Here is a 22,014-nt window from a genome sequence, read left to right on the forward strand (position 1 = left end):
TGCAAATTTGGTTTGTTGACTTCCCGCATATGATCATTTTTTCAGCAGGGGTATTAATCTCATAGCATGCGGAAAGGCTAACCCTTGCTTGAGGTATAAAGAGGCTATTTAAAAGGGGGAAATATGAAGAAAATCCCCTTTTAAGCGCTCGCGTACTCATTATAATAAGACCAATTTATGTCAAAAAACATTTGGCTAGTCTATGCGACAGTAGTCATAACAGAGGAACTGGAGTTTAGAATGGGACACCTTATATAGGGTTGATTTGTAGGACGAGAGTTAAGTCAACAAAACAAAACTTGCCGAGTCATAGAACTCGATACTTTGTAAACAATGAAATCCACTGTGAAGTTTGAAAGCTGTTAAAAGCCCCGTCGCTTATTGCATTGTCGCAGTCGCCATTTTGGAGTTGAGCAATCGTCAGGCTTTACAACATTCGTCTGGCAAAATTTGAGGATCTTTGATATCTCACTCAAAGTCCAGAAGGTGACAAAGCAGATAAGGTAAGCGTCTAAGAATAAATATTGCGTAAGATAAACCCGAGACCTAGGGCATGCGATAGCGAGCCTTTAGCTGCTCTAAATTGACGGGAAAATTTTATCGACTTTTAGAAATAGAGCACAGTATTGTGGGTGGATTGCAAGTAGACAGCTCAGTTTTCTTTTATATGCTGAAAGTATATCAAAATCTTACTTATACCTAGTCTTTGTCATATGTGATATGCTAAAAATAAAATCACGCAGTATTGATCCGTAACTGACCTGGAAAGTTTGCTTAGGCTCACCTGACAGCTGCGCAAAAACATGGAAGTAGTGTGATCTCAAAATATAGAAAATATTCGATGGCAGAAATCGTATCTAGGTGAAACTAGGCCGGGCGGTTGCGCATATCAAAGAAAAGATATGAATGTGCATATGTTTGTTGAAATCAATTTATATGTAGTACATATGTATTTACGTCGGTTGCAGAAACCACGGAGAGAGTTTATAACAAACAGTATAGATTTTCCGACTCTACACTGACGTCTACTCAATTTTTGAAGCAAATTCATCGTTTTTGTGAATTATTTTGAAGAAAAAAATTTCTTTAGATCCTTGGGACCGGAGGAAAAAGACTAGTTTATCGAATAAATTTCTCCCTTTTTTTGAGTCTCGGACGACAGCGGTAAATGACCTAAACACAACGCCGAAAAAAAAACAACTTATTTTTAGCCTAATTAAAAATGACATGCATCATATATTGTACTTCTATCATCCCGAATTACCCATAGAAAATCCAATACTTCTCCTCGTCTTTTGATTTAAATTTTTCAAAGAAGTAATATATCTAGTCGTTTGGCGACGTATTTTGCTGATCAAAATTGGTTTACATTGAAGCCGCAATTGGTTTTAGCTGATATAAGCATCGCATAGATGGATTCTACTACTGCTTTCAGACAAATGGAACTTATTTCTATTGATGTCACTCTTATACTTCATACAGATGCCTAAAGCAGCAGTACTGCTGATTCTCGGTCTGTTCGTCCTGGGTATCCAGGCAGACGACCGCCGCCATCATGGTGGGTCAGCGCACCCAGAACCGACCTCCACTGGTCACCATGATTACAAATATTATCAAGAGAAAAGACACCATGAAATGGATAAAGACGGTGAGTTTCGGATTTTATTTGTAAGATTTGATTATCAAAAGGCACAGTTTGTGAAAATATTGGTGCGGGAAAGAAACTGGAGAATATTTCCGTGTCCTCAACTGATTGTTACTCTTTGTCAACCATCACACTTTTTAATAATTAGAGACCAAATAGTCTAAAACGAACGATTTTTTGTTGAAAATGCTGTTTATTTATTTGGATGTGGCGTTAACTACGGGACTGACTTATTTTTCACGCCACTGAAAATTTTTAGTTTTGAGTTTGTATCACTGAATGAAACGAATAAATTAATTAACCATTATTGTCATCAATGCAGGCTATCTGAAATACAAGATATGATATCAAATTTATTCACCCATTTCGAAAAAAAAAAAAAAAAAAAAAAAAAAAACAGCATTAACTGGGTGTTTTTTTTGGATAACTTTTGTTCCGGACTTTCTTTTCTTAAAAACATCATAAGTATCTCCTGCTCTCGATATTTCTATGGTATTGCATTGCGAAATTTTATCTCAAGAACTGTTATGCATTTTTCTTTAAAGATGATAAGGACGACGACAAGTGGAATTTCTCCTCGTACAAGCGCTTCCACTCGGCCTGGAAGATAACGGCCATAGTCCTCGGTGTAGTGCTCGTAGTGGGAGTTTTTGCCGTGTCTGTGGCCTGCTGCATCGTATGTAGATGCAAGCAGCGTTTCTGCACCACTTCCTACCGTAGCTCCTGTGGCGGGCCTCCAAGTGAGAAGTACAAGACGCCTTCTGGTACGTTCTAAAACAAACGTTTTTATTTATTTATTTATTTATTTATTTTTGTTTTTTAATGATGGGTTAATAGCGTGTGAACATGATAGAGATATGCGACTCTTCTGGTATGTTCCGGGAGAATGTTATGGCGTGGCTTATGACGAATAGAAATTAATTTTGAAAATCATTGGTTAATTATGTTTGAATATGTTCAGAAATTTGCGACAACGTCTGGTATATTCTGAGAGCTTAATGTGGGTTATTTAGAGAACGGCTATTTTAAATGATTGGTTTATAATGTTCGAGCGTGGACGGAAATGCTCTGTTATATACTGAACGTACCGTGTGGCTGCTTTTTACTTGACATTTTGAAACAATCAGTACATACCTTTTCATGTATGACAATACATGAAAAGGCTAACACCGTCTAAACTTATGCTAATAGTTATGTATAGGAAGTTTGTGACTGAAATTTTTAAAAAGATAACTAAAAGGATCAATGTGTATTTACAGAAATACGATATGTTTTCTTTGCGCATTGATATTTTAATTGATATTTTAAGTTTACTTTGACTGTTATTTCTATGTGCCATATATAAATACAGACTGCTCTCTCTCTCTTTCTCTCTCAAATAACATTGATAATTAAACTGAGTGTTACTTTTCAGGCATGGAAAAGGCTGTAGAGGCCGGAGTGTACGCACCCCCTGCGTACGACGAGGCAGTGAAACAGGCAGATGAAGTGAAGAAATTCTGAACACCGTCATCACGAACTAACGCTTGTAGCTAATATAATAACTCGTACAGCTGTCTGCATTTTATGCTTTTATGTTAAACGGTACACTGTGATATTGACTATAAGTAACAGGGACTTATTATTCACCATTTTACGTCATGTGTTAGAGACAAAGGTTGGAACCGTCCTATTGTTTTACCAAGCAAGAATCCACCTCAAGCCGCCACGGTATGCACGGACGCTGTTGGCTTCCTTCCACGGACGTAAAAAGATTGACCCACCTTTGCCAATTCCTGCGACGCAGACAAAAATGGTCGGAAATTGTAGTTTTGCTGGAACAGTGAAACTGAAAAATGTAGCGAAACCATCTCTCGATAAGCGCAAATGGATCGCCCTTAATCCAAATTTAACCAGTATCTGAGCTTTATGAAAACACAGCCTTAAAAAGTTTTTTTTCGTGATAATCTTTAATGAGTGTTTTAATTAGTATTAAATTATTTTTATTATTTAAAAACAGATCAAAACTGTGCACTTTAAAACGAAAAATATGTCTTTGTAAGACACAAAAGCTGTTTGTCGTTCTTGTTTTAATGTATTTGCTAAAAAGATTTTTTACTCTTTGGTTCGTATTTTTAACAGATGTGTGCAGCCCTTAAGACGCTTTAGAATACAGTCATTATTTTTGAGCCATACTATTAATAATCACAGGCAGCAAGAGGATTTTAGGAGAATTCTCCACCTCTCGTTGCTGTTTTTTTTTTCTGAGTGGCTAGCGTACCCATGATAATAATTTTATCTACATGTATAATATGCGGAAATAAAGTGGTGTTTTTCTGTTTACAGTATGTCTTTGTTGTTATTACTGCAGTATTTCATATCGCTGTAAGTCTGCACGTTTGGAAAAAACGTACTTTCTTGAGTCTTCGAAAATGTTCCTTTGGTCCCACTGGTCAAATTAACAGGAAAATCAACCATTTTGGAAGCCGTCTGAGCCGCTCCCAAAACGTAGATTCGTCATATTCTCTCCACAATATTTCACTAAATAGTCATAGGGTGCTTTCCCAGAGATTTAGATCGATCTAAAGATTAAGATTTAGATCGACCTAACTCCCTGGGGGTTCACGCTAAATTGCAGTCAGCCGAGCGGGCACCATAGTTAATTACCCCCTTACAGCTTTTAGTAGGCGGGACAGACGCTTAAGCCGGCCAAGCTGACAGTAATCTAGTGAGACTCCCCACAGGGATAGATCGATCTAAAAATCTATGGAAATGGGGTGTTAGATATGTCGCTGGCTAATTCATGATCTCTGCGTTAAAGAAAAGTGCACATTATCTGGTAGGGAGTAGATCCCCAAGGATTCTGCGCCAGAACTGGACTTGGATAAACGCATGGGAAAATATATCAGCACACATTATCACAATCCGTCAATGAGATACTTAAACTTTATTTCAGACTTAGGCATCATGGAAGAACTGATGAAAATGTACATTAAACATAAACAAGCTAGCACTCTGACAGCTCTGCATGTGCTTATATACAAATCTACTAAAACCACTTCACAATAAGTTGCAGTATACAGATAATTCAGTTTTCCCGTGTATTACTAAGCGAGAACACAGCACCGTCTCTTTTTTCTAAGGAGTTATGAAGAAACTTTGCTGATGAGATGACCACTGCCCAGTTTGTGTTCTCCATTATGTGTGTGACTTTGTTGCTGTCATTCAAAAATTGTGCATGGAATAGATACAGCGTGGATAGTTGGCCTCTTTGCAATCCCACAAATTGAAATGCGTGCACTATTTGTTTGGAAATTATACTTCAAATGTAGATATTTTAGGCCTACACATGTATCAACACCATCCAATGTTGCTCACTAATCCGCTTCAATGCTTTTTATTAATGGAACCTTCAATAAATGCAACCGTCATCGGCCAAATTTCAAACAACATGCTTCAGTTTGTTCTACTTTTTAAACTAGCACGTCTTATTACTTAAATCAGCCTTATCAAAGAGACAAAAAGATACAGCGTGGAAATACTCTGACAAGCACTCGAACGATATACAGGGGATTTGAATTGTCCGCTCTTGTCACGCTATCTGAACACAGGTGAGTCGTCAAACAAATGCAGGCGATAGGATTCGTTGTCGCGCGGCCTATATATTGATTGTTTACATAAAGGCCGCCATTTTAAGTAGTTGATCGATGATTTCACAATACAGACTGACATGGTTAGTAATATATAGTATTGTGAAATTCACCACCACCTGTTACTTGTATTGGCAGTAAGAGGAAAAGTAAAAGAAGGAGGCAGGAACAGGTGAGATGCATCACTACCTTAGACTAGATTTAGGGGGCTTTTATTTTAGAATTTCAAATTAGAATGGGGCTGGTCCTCCATAGACATAATGCAGGGAGGCTGCATCTTTAGTACGCCGGGTACGTCCTTACAATAGGCAGTCAGAGGCAAGACTTTGGAAGATGGATACCTCATTCGGAATTTGTGCATGCCCCTTGCACGAATACGTTCTCATTCTTCTGAAATTTTTCTCACTCTAAGCGGGTGTGTGTGTTTGTGCACGTGAGGACTACAGGAAATCGCCATTACCGTCACGTAATTTATAACGGTGACAATTAAGCAGATAGTTGATTACACTGCCTGAAAATGACCCAGCTTGGCCCTGACTGGGGGAGGGGGGGGGGGCATCGTGTATTTCGCAACACAATGCGCCATATAGTTGTTTATTCTGTTGATTCTGTATAAGCGATACGTAATAAAAGTGTAAAAGGCGTGGTTGATAATATATATGGCTCAGCAGTGTTTGTTTGGATTACCGTCTACTGTGACACGCAGTGAACACTGGGTAACTGAGACACGCGCTTGATTTAGTAAGTCTACATCGATGTACACACATGCACTGTGTGTGTGCGTGTGTGTGTGTGTGTGTGTGTGTGTGTGTGTGTGTTTGTGTGTGTGTGAGAGAGAGAGAGAGAGAGAGAGAGAGAGAAAGAGAGAGAAGAAGAGAGAGAGGGAAAGGGAAAGAAAGAGTTGGGGAGGAGGGGAGAGAGAGAGATGAAGGGAGTGAGAAAGGGAAGGGGGAAGGAGAGAGAGAGAGAGAGAGAGAGAGAGAGAAAGAGAGACCGTATGCATTGTTGCTAAGGTCATTCAGTACATGACCCATCAGTGACAAAAAGACGCACGGACTCAGCAGGACTGTGTTTTGCACGTCTTTATAAATCCGATCCAAATAACTCTACCAATTTACTGATGGCTTCCATGGGAAACTTGTCACCAGTTATTATAACGTGTTGCTCTAAAATGACGTAATTGTGAATCAATTTCAGGTCAAGGAAATATATATACCTTTGTGAGGTGATAATGATGTCTGACACCAGCCTATATGTGTGCATATTAGCTTGGATGTGTGGTGTATTGCTGCACGGAGCTCATGGCGATATTTGTAAGTATATCAACAATCGAACGCTAGGTCACAGACGTCCTGCCTGATATCTCGTTTGGGACATCCCACAAAAACTTGACATTTGAGGCACGTCATTGTGGCACACCTTTTTATGAAATATTTGCTTAGCTTATATATAGCTTTTTAATATTTTTGTTGTTGTGTTTTGGAGGGGACTATAGTAATAAACGGAGAAAAAATGACACAAGTCAAATTTACGCAAATATTTTACAAAATATGTGCATCACTGGCGTGGCTCAAATGTTCACTGTTATGAGGTACGACCCATATATTTCACATATCGGGAGGGGAAGAAAAAAATACGCCTCTATCTTAAGTTTATGTAGAGTTTTTGATTTATCAGAATCATATTTCGGCGTGATTCATTTCATCCATTCGTGTATTTTTCGATCTTTCTATGTATTACAAACATTAAAAATATATAGAATTGCCTTGAAGCGCCTGTGATTTGCAAAGATTTTACGTCTAAATGAAAGCTCTCAACGAATTTGTGCGTGACGCACGTAAGGGCACAATATTTTGGCTTCTAATTGCACTTTACGCCATTTCATCAGAAGTGCTAAGCGTGGTTTTATAGTACCAAATCTGTTTATTATTCTATTTGTTTTATTCAGATTACACGGAAAATTCGTATGACTGCGGTAAAACGCACGATGTGTATACTAGCACAACAAAGCTGCAGGCTTGGAAACCCTCTTTATTGAAGTGAGTATTAAGTTACATATATTTTCTTCTACTCAAAGGGCGTATATAAACTTGGGACGTGAATTATCTGACACTAACAAGACACGCGCATTTCACGGGGTACGGTAAATCAGGCATACGTAGTTCTCAAAAGGGCTGTATCCCGAAAATGGGTCCCAGTTCAGTTTCGAAAATGCGTAACAATTTACTAACGTTCTGCAAAAATAAAATGTGCATCTCTTGCTCTAAATCTGGCGCAGCGTTCCTTTTTATTGTTCGACTTCTGATTTGTAGTTTGGGTTAGAATTGTCTCATATTTTGGTCTAAAAGGTAAGATCAGTATTCGAACTAGCATTTTTATGAAACGAGGACTTTTCCTGTATCGATGATTCCGTACACTTATCAAATTGACAATGATGCTCACTTTTCTGTCCACAAAGTCAATGATGTCCAAAACGTAAATTGATACCGTATTTTTTTTTGTAGGAGCAGCCCTCCATCCAGATGCGTCATGTATTTTGACAGCGGCAAAGATGAGGTTGCCGTTAGGGTGGAATTCACATCGGTTCGTTTACCCTGCTCCACTCCCGTCACTTTAAGTGTCTATGATTGGCGTAGCACACATCCCGACAAGGTGATTAGTACTTCTTCTGCTATTTAGATCTATTTTAAATACTATAAAGTAGAATATGCCAACAGTTTAGGTGAAATAATATAATATGTTTTATAATAATATTATTTTATTATCAGTGTGAAATTCATTTAAAATATTTAAAATACTCGTTAGACTCTACATAAAAACAAGTACTTAAGAACACAATAACCAAGATATATATATATATATATATATATATATATATATATATATATATATATATATATATATATATATATATATATATATATATTCTTAAATTAAAATGCTCTTTTGTAACTAAATAATTTATGCAAAGTTACGCAATAATTTATCACTGACATTACAATTTTTATCACTGACATAGATGCTCAATGGTCCATCGAAATATTTCATATGAGTGATAAAAGTTTGATAAGAAAAGGTGACTACAGAGCGTTTTCATTACTATCTGTTAATTTACTACAAAAGTTGCTTTATTGTTTACAGAAATAATTGGCCTACTTTCCCATGTTGTATCCTGCAGTATTTAATGTCTGTCGATCTTGCAACTGTTCTCACGTAAATAAAAATCATCGATAAAGACAATTATCTTACCTAATTCTTCTTTCAGCTTTTAAAATCATTGTCCTGTACCCCTGACAAACCCGATGACATATACTCCGAGAGTCGCTACTTGACAGTTGAGCTCAACGCCACAGTGAACAGCACCGACTATGACTTCGACATGGAACTTTGGATGAAAGTTGCGCCAGGTGACGACCACGACCGCGGTAAGTAAAGGCCCACACACACGTTCAGCTATTACCTGAGTCACTTAGTACCAGCGTTGCGAGATTTTTCGCGTAACTTTGCATACTTTTTAAATTTTTTTTATTTCATTTTATTATTTTTTTTACTTATTGCAAAATTGTAATGACTAAGTTAGGGAGATGCACATGTAACTAAGCTAAATGCATTGGCAGGTTTTTAGGAAATAGCTGGAGGGGGGGGGGGGGGGGGCTGCGGAAAATGATGCATGGTCTTTGTTATCAGTGTGTATTCCCTGTTAGTCTTGGAGAATGAAATTTGGCAAATATGCAACAAAAGTTGCTGTTATAACTAAATTTGTCAAATATTATGTACGTGGTAGTTCACCATGGATTTGATCGACCTAGCTAATGCGAACTAACACCACGGGGACTCTCGCTGAATGCAATCACATTAACAGACAGCCCCAACATTGAAGGGTTTGTGAGCAAACGTGGTTCCTAAGCTGTCGCAGGCTGACCAGCTCTAAGGCCACATATAGATATCCCACTAGATACTCACAGATATGTCTCTGTCTAAGGCTCTGTTCTCACAACTTTTAGATCGATCTATCACCGAGGGGAGTCTCACTAGATTACTGTCAGATAATCCCCCTTAAGTGTCCGTCCCCGCCTACTACAAGCTTTAAGGGGTAATTAACTTTCGTGTCCGCCCGGCTGACAGCTATTTAGCGTGAACCCCCAGGGAGTTAGGTCGATCCAATGTAGGTCGATCTAATCTATGAGAATGGGGTGAAATTCTTTACATTTTTATGTACAGACACAGATGTGTCTGTACATATTGCCATCACCTGCGTCTGTCGTCGCCGTCGCCGTCGCCGATCATGTCGCCGTCGCCGTGCACTTTCAGCGTTAACACCATAAGTGGAAGACAGTTTTACTTTTTGGCTTTATATTTACAGAGTTGATGAATATTCATAAAACACAGGTCAAGTTCGAAAATCAGCATGATCGGGCCATTATTGTAGAATTTATGCTGTTTTTTCATTTTTCAGCATATATGCAACACTGTTAACACATTTCAAGGAAAACCCATAGGCCTGTTGTCATGAAACTCACAGGAGTAATCAATCTAACTAAAACGCAGGTCAAGCTCAAAAATCAGCATAATCGGACCATTATTTTATAAGTTATGCCGTTTTTTCACATTTCCTCAGATTCAATTCTTAGGCATGTTAACAGTCTCATTATTTAATTTTAATTAAATTTATTAAAATAAGATACATAAAAGTGTTTGTTTGACATTTCCTGCATCTTTACAACATTGTTAGTTGATTACGTAAAAATGATGGTAAACTTGTAATCGTGTATTGTGTAATAAGGTGTCAAAAATGGAAATAAACTCATATCATTGCAGTTTGTAAGATTCAATCATTCACTATGTTCAGAAACTCAGAATGGAGAAAATTGGACATTTGACACTGTTCTATTGATATTTTTCACATCTCATCAATTTTCTTAGTTGATCATATAAAAATGGCAGTAAACTGTTAATTTTGTTTCATGTTAAAAAAAGTGTTAAAAATGGAAATAAACCCATTTCAGAATAGTGCTGTCTTGTTTCACATTTCCTCAGATTCAATTTTTAGGCATGTTAACAGTTTCATTATTTAATTAATAAGATAAGTAAAAGTGTTTGTTTGACATTTCCTGCATCTTTACAACATTGTGAGTTGATTTTGTAAAAATGATGGTAAACATGTTATCGTGTATTGTGTAATAAAGTTTCAAAAATGGAAATAAACTCATATCATTGCAGTTTGTAAGATTCAATCATTCACTATGTTCAGAAACTCAGAATGGAGGAAATTGGACATTTGACACCGTTTTATTGATATTTTTCACATCTCATCAATTTCCTTAGTTGATCATATAAAAATGGCAGTAAACTGTTAATTTTGTTTTATGTTAAAAAAGTGTTAAAAATGGAAAATAAAAACATTCAGAATAGTGCTGTCTTGTTTACATTTTGGCATTTTCAAGTTGTGACTTTGAAGTTCCATGGGCCTGAAGACCTTTGCTAGTCACATTTTCTGAATATCCATAATACTAATATTTTATTATTAAAATTGATGGTCATTATGCTGTTAAACGTTATGTAATATTGCATCAAAATTTGGAAAAAATATTTTGGGCACTGCTCCCATAATGACCATTTAAGAAAAATCATCTCACTTACTGTTCTCAAACTTACAGGAAAGAAACATGGGACTAAAATACAGCTTCAGTAGGCAATGCAGTCTGTTTGGTAATTCTTTCTGCTAGTTAAACAGTTTTCTTGTGAAAATTTAATTTTTCACATATTGGCATTTTCAAGGTGTGACTTTGAAGTTCCATGGGCTTGAAGACCCATGCTAGTCACATTTTCTGAAAATCCATGATACGTATATTTTATTATTAAAAATTGACGGTCATTATGCTGTTAACCACTATGTAATATTGCATCAGAATAGAAGAAAACACAATTTTGGGTGCTGCTGCCATGATGACCATTATGGGAAAACCATGTTACTGATGATTGCCAAACGTTCAGAAAAGAAATACAGGACTAAAATGCAGCCTGAGTTGGAAAAGCAGTCTAATTGGCTTCTTTTTCTGGAAGTTATACATTTTCAAAGTGTGAACTTGAACTGCCATGGGCCTGAAGCCTTATGCTTGTTACACATTTTACTTACATTGGTATTACCTGTTGAGCATAATTAAAATTTGATGTTGAATTTGCAGTTAAGCATAATGTACTTTTGCATCAGAATTGACAGTAGCCTATTTTGTGCATAGTTATTTCCTGCTTTTTGTCTGTACATTTGACAGCTTTGCTGTCTTGTTCTCTGTTATAGTCCACCGAGAATTTGCGTATGGAATAGATTTCTCTACCCAGTTGGCCTGTGGTACAGAGTAGTTGCAAGCCTTGACTTACAGGATCTTGAGGCTTAACATATTTTTAAATTTCATATTTGCAGATAAATTTTGGACTGGCGGAAATATATCGGGTATATTCAGCGGCGTTGGAGTCTTCATAGGACTCACCATTGCGATAGTGTGTGCTTGTCTTAGACGCTACTACATCGCCAAGCATGCCAACAGGCAGGGGGGCACTTGCATGGTTCCCCCTCAGACAAACATGGCGTATAGTTCTGCTACAGGTAGGGGCCCCTTCTCTCGGAACTCCTCGGCTGAGTTCGTTACTGCTATCCACTGCTATACTGCTTTAAGGGATAATAACTCTTTGTATAAGGTTTATATTTCACAATAAAAACATTGTGAACTAGAGGATCAGAGAGGCGATACCGCCTCCGAATATTGTACCACCAGCTGGAGCAAGCGCATTCGTATAGACCCCCATATACACAAAATAAGGGACACAGCCACCAGTCTTATGCTTGACAAGCTGTAAAAATGCAATCAACAAGAATTTTCAAAATATGCAAAAAATATATATAACTTAAAATGGTACAATCAAAGTTAAGTTCATCGTAAGGTAGGTCAAAGGTCAATTTCAAGGTCACAGTAAATTGCCAGTATATGACTTCCTATTCAACTTCAATAGTAACTATGGACCTATCTCGCTAGTTTTGGAAATAAAAGGGAACCAAAATTTGCAAAGTTCAATTCATGATAAAAAGTAGGTCAAAGGTAAATTTCAAGGTCACATTAAGATTGCCAGTATATGACTTCCTATTCAAGTTCAATAGTAACTATGGACCTATCTCTGCCAGTTTTGGAGATAAAAGGGAACCAAAATTTGCAAAGTTCAATTCATGGTGAAAAGTAGGTCAAAGGTCAATTTCAAGGTCACAGTAAGATTGCCAGTATATGACTTCCTATTCAACTTCAATAGTAACTATGGACCTATCTCTACCAGTTTTGGAGATATAAGCGACTAAATGTTATAATTTCGGAGTTACCTTAAGGTGCCATAAATTTCCTACAGAAAAAATTAATTAAAATAAAGAAAAGGTCATTTTGGTCAAAATTCTTGAAATGGGAGGTGCTCTGAAGTTCCAGAAGTTCAAAATTGATGAAATAATGTCATTTTTGACCACAAGTTGTCTGCTTTGCCAAGCCTTATGTTTTATTTTTCCAGAGTTCAAAATTTATTATCCATTACCGTACTGCACATTTTGCTTTCACCACCAATATGTACTTTTTGATACAGCGTAACTCGAAAACCGTATGGAATACAAAAAAAACGGAGACCACCTTCTGTGTTGGGCTTTACATGCTCTACAAAATGCAAAAAAGAATGGGTCTCTAGCATTAACGGTTCCCGAATTAGAGACAGTTTTCAGTTTCGGTATCTTATGGCCGCTACACCCGTGAAAATGCACCGATTGACCCCAAATTCACACAGATGAAAGATGAATTGAAGGGTAACATTTTCCAATAATATTATTGGTTAAGTCTGTGTGGTGTCTGAATAACAGCGCAAATAAATTTTTTTTCGTAAAAAAATTCATTTTTTTGAAAATTTTTGCCCGTTTGACCTTGAAATAAAGGTCAAAGGTCAAATCCAAGGGCATATTTGAAATCTACACATATGACTTTTGGAAAGCCGTCTGTAGAAATTTTTCCCATAATTCCTTCCGTAGGGTAGATAATTAGCATTTAATTTTGTCATTTTTGGACAAGGGTGCATTGCAATGAGTGCCACACCTAGACCCCAATACCGACAAAGCCCAAATTTTACGTGGAACGAGTTGAGATTATAGGTGACCTAAATCCAAGAGATGGGTAAGGGGGCCCTTACCGTCTAGGAGGAGAAGCGTTAACGGTAGCCGTCCGGCGGAGCCGCAGGAGCCGGCGGAGCCGGCGGAACGATCCGGACGGGACTAAAACCATGTGTACCGCCAGCGCCTACGCTGGTGGTACAATAACTCACAGAAATATAATATATTCTGTTTTACCACAAAAACGACAGTTATAGCTATTATTCTAATATCTGAGCTGGTCTTCAGACCACGTGACCTCCACTGATGGCTATACTCTGTTATAATCTCTCAAGAGATTTTAACAAAAAAAAAAAAAAAAAAAAAACTTTTTAGAAAAAAAAAGGGACTAACTTTGAATGTAAAAATGGATTCATTAACCATTGGTAAGTATGGGAAAATTGTTGTTTACTCCAGGAAAATTCTTTTTTTTTTTTTTTGGCCAAAACAAAGAATTATTATCCCTTTAACACAATCTAATAAGATGCGCATGCACACTGAACTGACACTGATTGATAGCATGTTATTAAATGGCAAAAAAAGCGTTAAGCATTATATATAACATACATTGAATTTGTTTAAGAATTTGAACAATTAATTTCTCTTTTATTGCCCATATAAATGTTTTTAAAATCTGTTCACAAGTGCTGATTTTTAAATTTTATTCATAAGGAGATAAAGACTTCGGAATTATTTGCGTGGCACTAAATTGAGAAATATAAGGAAAATATATTTTTTACGTTCTTCTATGTCCATTTAGGTCAAGTAAACGCGGGTTATGGACCTCCACCGTCATATGGCGAGTTGACAGGCCAAGAACAAGAAAATCAAGGAGCAAAACCGTTGTATGCGAACCCGAAGTTCCAGAACGTGTCGTATCCCCGTCAACAGTGTGTGCCTTACGTGTACTCCCAGCCGCCACAAGCTCAGCCGAACCCTCCTTCCTAGTCTCCCCTCCCTCTCTCTCTCCCTCCCTCCATCATTATCTGCCCTCCTAATATTCAAGATGAGTATTATGAAGAGACACACTATTTTCAAGACCGGAAGAGGTTAAAATTCATGGGTCAAATCAAAGAAAGTTTTGTGACTTGACGCTAAAACGAAAACGCGTTGGCACCATGAGTTTGAAGCAAAACGGCAACTTTGCTTTGCAGTAACTGCGATTACAAGAAAGGCTAACGGCACTACTGTTTCTGTACATAAAAAACAATATCGGAATTATAGAAAAGGAACCAGCATTATGTTACTTGATTATACAGTGTTAAATGCTGAGTTAAAGACTCACTCATATTTTAACTTCAGTTTTATAAAGGAAATAGATATTCGATAATCACATACATTAGCTCCAAATGACAGAGAAGTTTGTTCTGGCACTGAAAATGTGAAAATCGGTAAGTGGTTTGGGATGCACTGAATAGAATGAAGAGGATAGGCAAATGTTTCAAAATCTGTTTTTCTATACAATTTATATTGAATCATTTTTGGTCGAATTTAACAATTGTCCCAACGGCAATTGCAATAAGACTTTATTTGAAACTTTTTTAAAACGACAGTGACTGTGCTGAATTACGTATCACACAGAACTCTTTTACTGAGACCATCTCCACACTTTCTGAGCGCAACTGATATCATTTTATTTTGAGCCAGGTTATTAAAGGGATAACAACTGTTCGTTTTGACCAAAAATGGATTTTCCTGGGTAAACGATGATTTTTCCATACTTACCAATGGTTAATAAATCCACTCCGACATTCAAATGAAGTCCAGTTTACAATGTAGGCCTATTTATTGCGAAATAAGAATCTCATACGAACAGTTGCTATCTCTTTTAGTAGAAAAAGAAACTTTTTTGCGTCTAAATGCTTCAGGTAAATCACAAAAACAAAAATGTTAAAAATTATTTTGTTTTTTTTAAATCTCAAAGCAGTATTTTTGTACATAAATAAATATAATACTTTAGATGAGCTCGATATCCAAGTGGTATGAAATGGACAAAATCTGTCACGCCACATCGAGCGTTGCACAAATTGACTACCTCAGCAAAGTTTGTCTATTTACATATGTGTTGCCGTAATTACCAGAGTTGTCCTAGTTAAGGATATGGTATCAGTGCGAGTCTAATAACGAGCACTTATAGACAAAACTTGCTTTGGACAAGTTGTTTACCAACGTGGCCTGTAATAATATTTTCTTAATATCATGACCACTTCTGTGGAACCATATTTGTTATGTAAAGGCTGTTCAATTATTCGGCCATGTGTTATTATCATTGTTATTTTTTGTCATTTCATTAATCACCAGTGCATTTTTAGACATGTATCTTTTTATATAGATATTTGGATCATGCACCTAATCTTTCATTTATCACATATTTAAATGGAAACAACCAGAACTTAAATATTTACAGAGGATGAAGTATTCTTTATAATACGCGGAATTAATAAAACGTTTTTTAACGTAGACTATTCGTTATTATTTGTATAGAGGGATTTACTGTATGATTGGAATATGAGGAATGGAAGTCAGGGGAGGACCCCACCACCAAAATAAAGAAAGCTAAAGGGGGGTTTGGTTTGTCAGCCAACAATATCAAAAGTGGTAAATTTAAGCATATTTGAAATGATTTCTATATTTCTATATTTCTTACTCGGGGGGCTGAACTGTTCCTTCGGTCTTCTTTCTGGCTAGCAAGATAGTTGTTTGATAAATGGATATAAAAGAAAAAATTAATGAAGTTTCTTGGCGTCTTCCTGTGCCATTCACAGTCTATCGATATCACAAAATGCCCGGCAAAATATAAATTCGGTCAAGTAGGATTAATGTTATGACCTGAATCGACTTGGGTCAATCATGTTAACATAGCTCCTCCAAAGGTAGACATGGGACAATCAAGTGGTATAATAATTAACGTCATCTAATTAAAACACCGCAAAATAAAATCTTTCTGCGGGTAAATAAATTTACAAATTTTTATATCTATAAATTGACTCCACTTAATATCCAATACTATTGTGCTAATGATATCAGTAGGTGAAGGACAGTAGAAACACACTTTAAACTGCGCACTTTTCATTACACCGCTTTAGCACACAGGTGCCATACGTTGCCAAGCGTTACAGATAAGCGACATAATTTAAGGTCATGAGCCTTTTATAATATCGGTCCGCTCAAAGTCCGCCATTTTAACTAAGTCGATCAACATTGTAATCAGATACGTACTAGTAGTCATATTGTCAGGTAATATTCATCGCCACCTAAGCATTTTTTCCTCTTGAAAGGAGGGATTAAAGAAAGGTCGGATTACTGAAAACAGGTTAGTGGCAGCTACTAGTAGTGTTTCACAATATTATATCACAGTGTAGATGTACATTTTGTTTTTGAGGGAAGGGGGAGATATGTGGGGCATACATTTTAGCTTGTGTTCGTCATCTGTAAGTAACTTTTCTGTTAGCCTCCCCCTCCCTCCTCTCTCTCTCTCTCTCTCTCTCTCTCTCTCATGTGTGTTTGTGTACGTGTTCGGGGGGTGGGGTGGGGGTGGGGGGGGAAGTGGTAGAGGAGATGCCGCCCAAAAGATGAATCATTATATATTTCTTAATATAATGCTCGATATAACATTTATCTAAGCGATAACGAGTTTGAAATTTATTTCTGTTTAATCTGGGCCACTCACGTGTGACCTAGGACACAGTCATCTTCACTGCACACCCTTAATACAACATGGTGACACAGGCATGGGTATGGAAAGGAAAGAAAGGAATGTTCTGCGCCTTTTTCTATTAGTAAAAAACAATGTTATCATAATGTTATCAGCGTTTGGCCGCCATCATCTGTGTTTGTACTGCAAACCCTTTTAAAATCCAATGTACATTTAGTACGTTTAATAATTGAAAAAGTATAGCTGTGTGTGCTTTCACGATCTAACTTTTTCACACTGTACTATGTAGGACAGAATTTTGTTAAAACCAGCATATGCTTGCCTGGATTTCTTTAGATTGAAGCTATTGAATTTTTTTTATAGGTCGAAAAGAAGTGCCCTTTTTGAGGACACAAAATGACGGGTATCAATGTTTCCCTGTGCCTGATAGCATGCCTGTTTGGAGTGCTGATGCTTGAAATTGAAGGCAGTACTTGTAAGTATATATAATATTAACTACGATACAGCCTTACATGCTAGAACTCTAACTTCATTAATATTGTAAATGCAACATTGCATTTATTGACAAATTTTGATCATTTTAGAAGCACGAAAAGACTTAAGACCGCATTCACAACGATTTGAGCCAGGCTTTACAAATCCTGAGACTAAATATGGCGGACGTACATGAAAGGAAAACCGCCTAATCTTTTAATAGTCTCTCCGCCTCTCACACGCCTCCCCACACGTCGTCCCTGCGGGGTACAGTCATTAAATCTCGGCTCCGTTCGCCATGTGGAAGCTCCTCTGAGCGTCCGACGGCGTCCTGGCCAGTGTCATGGTCGCACAAAGGACGCAGAAAGGACGCCTTCCAGTGTAAAGGGGGTTTTAGATAACAGTGTTAAAAAGAGTTGAAAAAGCTTTCTGTTGCACTAAATGGGAATGTTTCATTTTCAACGCGGGGGTGAGGGTGGGGGTCGTATTTGCTTCTAAAAGACAAACACATTTATCAAAAAGTGATGCATTCATTATATAGTAAAAATGTTGCTTTTTTTCTACATGTTCCCTGTGTGTCCACATAATTGGATTTTGAAAATCTGTATTGTTCGAAAAAAAGCTGTTGATGTTATCTTTTTTATATTTTTTTTCCAGATTACACAGCCGACTCCTACGACTGCGGGGAATCCCATTACGTTTACACATACTCCTCAACCACGTTGAAAGCTTGGCAGCTGCTGTCAGACAGGTGAATATATTGGAGGTGTTTCTAAAGCCCCCTTTACATTGGACGGCGTCCATTCTGCGTCCCGTAGTACAGCTCCGTTTGAGAGTCAAAAATTTTTAAAAAATCTTTAAGTGCCGACAACTTGTCTTTCTACGACCACAGCTATGCCGGTTTCATGGTTGCACAAAGGACGGAGAAAGGACGCCGTCCGGTGTAAATGGGTTTTACTCGCTTGAAAGACGAATAAGACACGCTCAAAATCGTCATGGTTTAAACCGTTCATCGTCGTATGACAACGTGTTTACCCAAATAAATTAAAAAAAAATGCTTGTAGGTGATTCTTCATATACATATATGAGATTAATTTATATGGATACTTTTGCGTCATTTTTATTTATTTATTTATTTATTTATTTATTTATTTATTTTTTATGATTTAGGAATTACCCACCGTCTTCCTGCACCATGTACTTTGATACTGGGATAGAAGGAGATGTGGTTCGCGTGTCATTCATCAATGTCCGTTTGCCGTGTTTCTCTTCCGCCAAGTTACATTTCTACGATGGCTATGGGACCTATGTTAACAAGGTAAAACCATATCGTTTTTAACATATGAAGCAGTATCCGTCTTTCACACTGTCAATTTTATCCCTGGCCGAAAGGAGTTTTTGAGTTTGTCAATGTGCCAATAACCGCGAGCCCAGTGAGTGAAAAAAGAAAAGTCTTGCTTGTTGGACTTTCATCTTTTCGAACACAGTCATTGTCAACGTTAAATTAAAAAAAAAAAAAAAAAAAAAAAAAAAAAAAAAAAAAAAAAAAAAAAAAAAAAAACTCTCAATATTACCATGTACTATATTTTTATAGATATGTTAGAGAAGATAAAGGCATATTCAAGCCCTCTTTTGTTAATCAATAGCAAAGCTTCCCCCGTGTATCACATTACTTATTCGTCTGTATGTACATGTACTTCAACATCAGTACATACCTTCTCCTGTTCCTGGTCACTGTTAATGCATAAGCAAAGGTGATTTTCTTTTCACGTGCGATTTTATGATTTTCTTTTCACAGTTGAAAACATTATCTTGCACCAGTGTAACACCGCAAGACTTCCGCAGCTCTGGACGCTATCTCACAGTTAAACTCGAATCAAGTTCTTCCGAAAGCAACTACGACTTTGAGATCGATTTATGGGAGGAGGATGGTGGTAAGCCTGGCCAGACAAATGGTGGTAATTTCTGTGACATCTAAAGATATTCTTCAATGCTTAAGCTGGTTTAGAGATTTAGAGCGATAATTGGTAGTATATACTTACATGGACTAATGCAGATTCATCTTGGATTTAATAACGCCATTATTTTCGTCGCAAAGTTAAGAACACATTTTACAAGATTTTGTGGACTTTTGCCTCCAACACTCTTGTAATTTCGCCAAGCGACCTCTAGGACAAGGAGGCTAAAAAGGGAAACGGTTCTAGTCATGCTTAATCTGATACTGAGATGAAAAAGTGCGATTTATACTATATGGTACTTTCTTTTTGGAAGGAGGGGGAGGTGGGAAGCTCTCGTCTTCATTATAAGAATTAACGCAACTGTTGACAAAGTCTGGAACAGGAGTGAATACGTCCGATTTTATGATTTTTTTTCTAGCCAACCCTAAGTAGACGTGAAGGGTGACGGTCGGATGGTGGGTGAGCGGGGGGTTGCCTGAATCTGAAGTTTTTTTTAGTGTAGTAGGCCTAATTTACTCATGATGATGAACTTTATTATATTTCCAGGATCAGCCCTATCTATCGGAATCATACTTGGCATCGTTGGCGGTGTATTTTTCATCTTTGCTCTTCTGTTTACGGCGATGGGGCTGCTTTGTCGACGCTACGCCACGAACCGATCTGGAAGGGGTATCACAGTCATGAGGCCAGTGGTGGCAAACGTGCCACAATATCCACCCTCTGGTAGGTCACCTTGCATTCGTGACTCTTCGGCCATTTATGATTTCAATTTCAGGTCATCGTTTGGAGAATTGTTGGGGGATGGCAGAGTGTTTTCCTTTCTACCAAAAAACGGCTTATATAAAATTGTGTTGCCTTCTACCACTTAAAAAACTTCTTTTCAAGTTTATCTCTTCATGTTTTGTTTGAATCGTATTTTTTATTGGAATTGGTTTATCATGTGGTATTTGTAAAAAGGTCTACGAGTGTAACAGTGAAAACTAGAATATCACCTAAAAGCAATTGGAACCATCTGATAGTTACGATTCACGATGTGAGCAATAACGAGTATGTTTTCATTTTATCAAAACTTTTTTATAATTAGGTCAAATAAATCCGGGATTCGGACCTCCACCCGCGTACAGTGAAGTGACTAGTCCAGCGCCATCTGGAGGCCAGGCTAATCCTGGATTACAACCTCCGCCAGGGGGTTCTCAAGTACAACAAGGAGACACGACGAGACCTTATCCTCAGCAGCAGTTTTACGCTCCTTACCCTCAGCAACAGAGCGTGCCCTATCCCCAGCAGCCTAACGATCCGCCGAACCTCGAGCAGCCGAAAAATCCGCTTTTGCCCCAGCAGTAGACCGCCCCATTACGGACAGACCTTCGACATTCACACTCCTCATTCCAAAGAATCAAATAATTACAACATTACTGATTTCATTGATACGTTATTTTGATCTGCTAAGCATTTTTTTTTGCATTCTGAGGAGAAATATCATCGTTTTTTGTTTAACTGATTCTTACAGACTAGATTGTCGAAGGCAGAATGTCGTTAATTGCTGCAAACCTGATAGCATTATTTAGCCCAAAACTTTCAATTTCTTTGCTTAAAACAATAATTATTATATCTGATATACCACATCTTACTAGCAAATAATATTTGTTTGCGCAAGTTCATGACAAAAGTTACAAACATAAAAAGTAGTGAAATCAGTAACGAACTGTGATTTTTAATGTATGGTTATTCTAGAATTACTATTACACGAGTTCCGGGCCTGCAAGTTCAACCCGGTGGTCCACACATGTATAGCATTCTATAGAACTCTTCCATGTGTTTTTATAATTCTATAATAGACTTTATTTTAATATTACAATATTTGGTGAACTTACTGATGTCCATTAATTAACTTTACCTCAATAACGGACTTTATTTAAATATTGCAATATTTGGTAAATTAAGCTATATCTATTAACTTATAATTCTATAATGGAGTTTATTTTAATATTAAAATATCTGGTAAACTCACCGATGTCCATTCACTGTACTTCTATAAAGGGCTTTATCTTAAAATTACAATATTTGGTGTCCATTAACTGTAATTCTATAATGGAGTTTATTTTAATATTAAAATACCTGGTAATCTCACCGATGTTCATTTACTGTACTTCTATAAAGGACTTTTATCTTAAAATTACAATATTTGTCATATTTACCAAGATCCATTGACCTGGGGTCTTCAGTTTCGTTTGCAGTCCAGAAAATAATTGTATTGATTCTCAGTCAGCATGACAACTCTGGGCCGACAGCGAGCGAAAACGAGGTTTAAAGATGCAATTGAAGCCAATTTTTTTTTTGCCACAAAAACCGATCAAAAGCCAAGCCAACATATAATTTCAGTAGTATAATTTTGGAAATACCAAAGGAAATCTTTTCATATTATCTGGAAAAAATTAAATTTGAACGGATGTTTTCTACCCACTTTCAAAGCAGAATATAACAGG

At 37.2% G+C, this 22,014-nt stretch overlaps 3 protein-coding genes across 5 annotated transcripts; all 3 read left to right on the top strand.

The window, feature by feature from the left end:
* Nucleotides 1–331: 331 nt before the first annotated feature.
* On the top strand, nucleotides 332–3,967 carry LOC106175543 (uncharacterized). Its single transcript, XM_013557605.3, has 4 exons — nucleotides 332–503; nucleotides 1,483–1,648; nucleotides 2,191–2,409; nucleotides 3,060–3,967. The coding sequence occupies exons 2-4, from the start codon at nucleotides 1,483–1,485 to the stop codon at nucleotides 3,146–3,148; spliced, it is 474 nt and encodes a 157-aa protein (XP_013413059.2). The 5' UTR covers nucleotides 332–503; the 3' UTR covers nucleotides 3,149–3,967.
* A 1,313-nt stretch (nucleotides 3,968–5,280) lies between these two features.
* Nucleotides 5,281–15,901, top strand: LOC106175542 (uncharacterized). The gene is made up of 7 exons (XM_087017845.1): nucleotides 5,281–5,446; nucleotides 6,472–6,587; nucleotides 7,223–7,313; nucleotides 7,779–7,926; nucleotides 8,540–8,699; nucleotides 11,696–11,878; nucleotides 14,202–15,901. The coding sequence occupies exons 2-7, from the start codon at nucleotides 6,506–6,508 to the stop codon at nucleotides 14,387–14,389; spliced, it is 852 nt and encodes a 283-aa protein (XP_086873971.1). The 5' UTR covers nucleotides 5,281–5,446; nucleotides 6,472–6,505; the 3' UTR covers nucleotides 14,390–15,901.
* Nucleotides 15,902–16,572: 671 nt separating this feature from the next.
* Nucleotides 16,573–21,539, top strand: LOC106175533 (uncharacterized). Of its 3 annotated transcripts, none has more exons than XM_013557593.2 (7): nucleotides 16,573–16,754; nucleotides 17,460–17,571; nucleotides 18,228–18,321; nucleotides 18,741–18,888; nucleotides 19,369–19,528; nucleotides 20,075–20,251; nucleotides 20,613–21,539. In XM_013557593.2, the coding sequence occupies exons 2-7, from the start codon at nucleotides 17,493–17,495 to the stop codon at nucleotides 20,870–20,872; spliced, it is 918 nt and encodes a 305-aa protein (XP_013413047.1). In that variant the 5' UTR covers nucleotides 16,573–16,754; nucleotides 17,460–17,492; the 3' UTR covers nucleotides 20,873–21,539. The 3 variants fall into 3 exon arrangements, with proteins under 3 accessions (XP_013413047.1, XP_013413050.1, XP_013413048.1); XM_013557596.2 differs by having other exon boundaries at nucleotides 16,582–16,754; nucleotides 19,369–19,504; XM_013557594.2 differs by lacking the exon at nucleotides 16,573–16,754 and adding an exon at nucleotides 16,851–16,872.
* The last annotated feature ends 475 nt before the right edge of the window (nucleotides 21,540–22,014 follow it).

The sequence above is a fragment of the Lingula anatina genome, chromosome 7 (assembly GCF_051362555.1).
Source record: "Lingula anatina isolate TDL-2025a chromosome 7, LinAna3.0, whole genome shotgun sequence".
Classification (NCBI taxonomy): domain Eukaryota; kingdom Metazoa; phylum Brachiopoda; class Lingulata; order Lingulida; family Lingulidae; genus Lingula; species Lingula anatina.

What these genes read in the sequence shown, in the direction of transcription:
- LOC106175543 (XM_013557605.3), top strand. Translation starts at nt 1,483, where the DNA reads ATGCCTAAAGCAGCAGTACTGCTGATTCTCGGTCTGTTCGTCCTGGGT. An exon ending in CCATGAAATGGATAAAGACG is followed by an intron (nt 1,649 to 2,190) that starts GTGAGTTTCGGA and finishes TTTTCTTTAAAG; the next exon opens with ATGATAAGGACGACGACAAG. An exon ending in GAAGTACAAGACGCCTTCTG is followed by an intron (nt 2,410 to 3,059) that starts GTACGTTCTAAA and finishes GTTACTTTTCAG; the next exon opens with GCATGGAAAAGGCTGTAGAG.
- LOC106175533 (XM_013557593.2), top strand. Translation starts at nt 17,493, where the DNA reads ATGACGGGTATCAATGTTTCCCTGTGCCTGATAGCATGCCTGTTTGGA. An exon ending in TGGCAGCTGCTGTCAGACAG is followed by an intron (nt 18,322 to 18,740) that starts GTGAATATATTG and finishes TTTATGATTTAG; the next exon opens with GAATTACCCACCGTCTTCCT. An exon ending in ATGGGACCTATGTTAACAAG is followed by an intron (nt 18,889 to 19,368) that starts GTAAAACCATAT and finishes TTCTTTTCACAG; the next exon opens with TTGAAAACATTATCTTGCAC.
- LOC106175542 (XM_087017845.1), top strand. Translation starts at nt 6,506, where the DNA reads ATGATGTCTGACACCAGCCTATATGTGTGCATATTAGCTTGGATGTGT. An exon ending in TGGAAACCCTCTTTATTGAA is followed by an intron (nt 7,314 to 7,778) that starts GTGAGTATTAAG and finishes TTTTTTTTGTAG; the next exon opens with GAGCAGCCCTCCATCCAGAT. An exon ending in GTAGCACACATCCCGACAAG is followed by an intron (nt 7,927 to 8,539) that starts GTGATTAGTACT and finishes TTCTTCTTTCAG; the next exon opens with CTTTTAAAATCATTGTCCTG.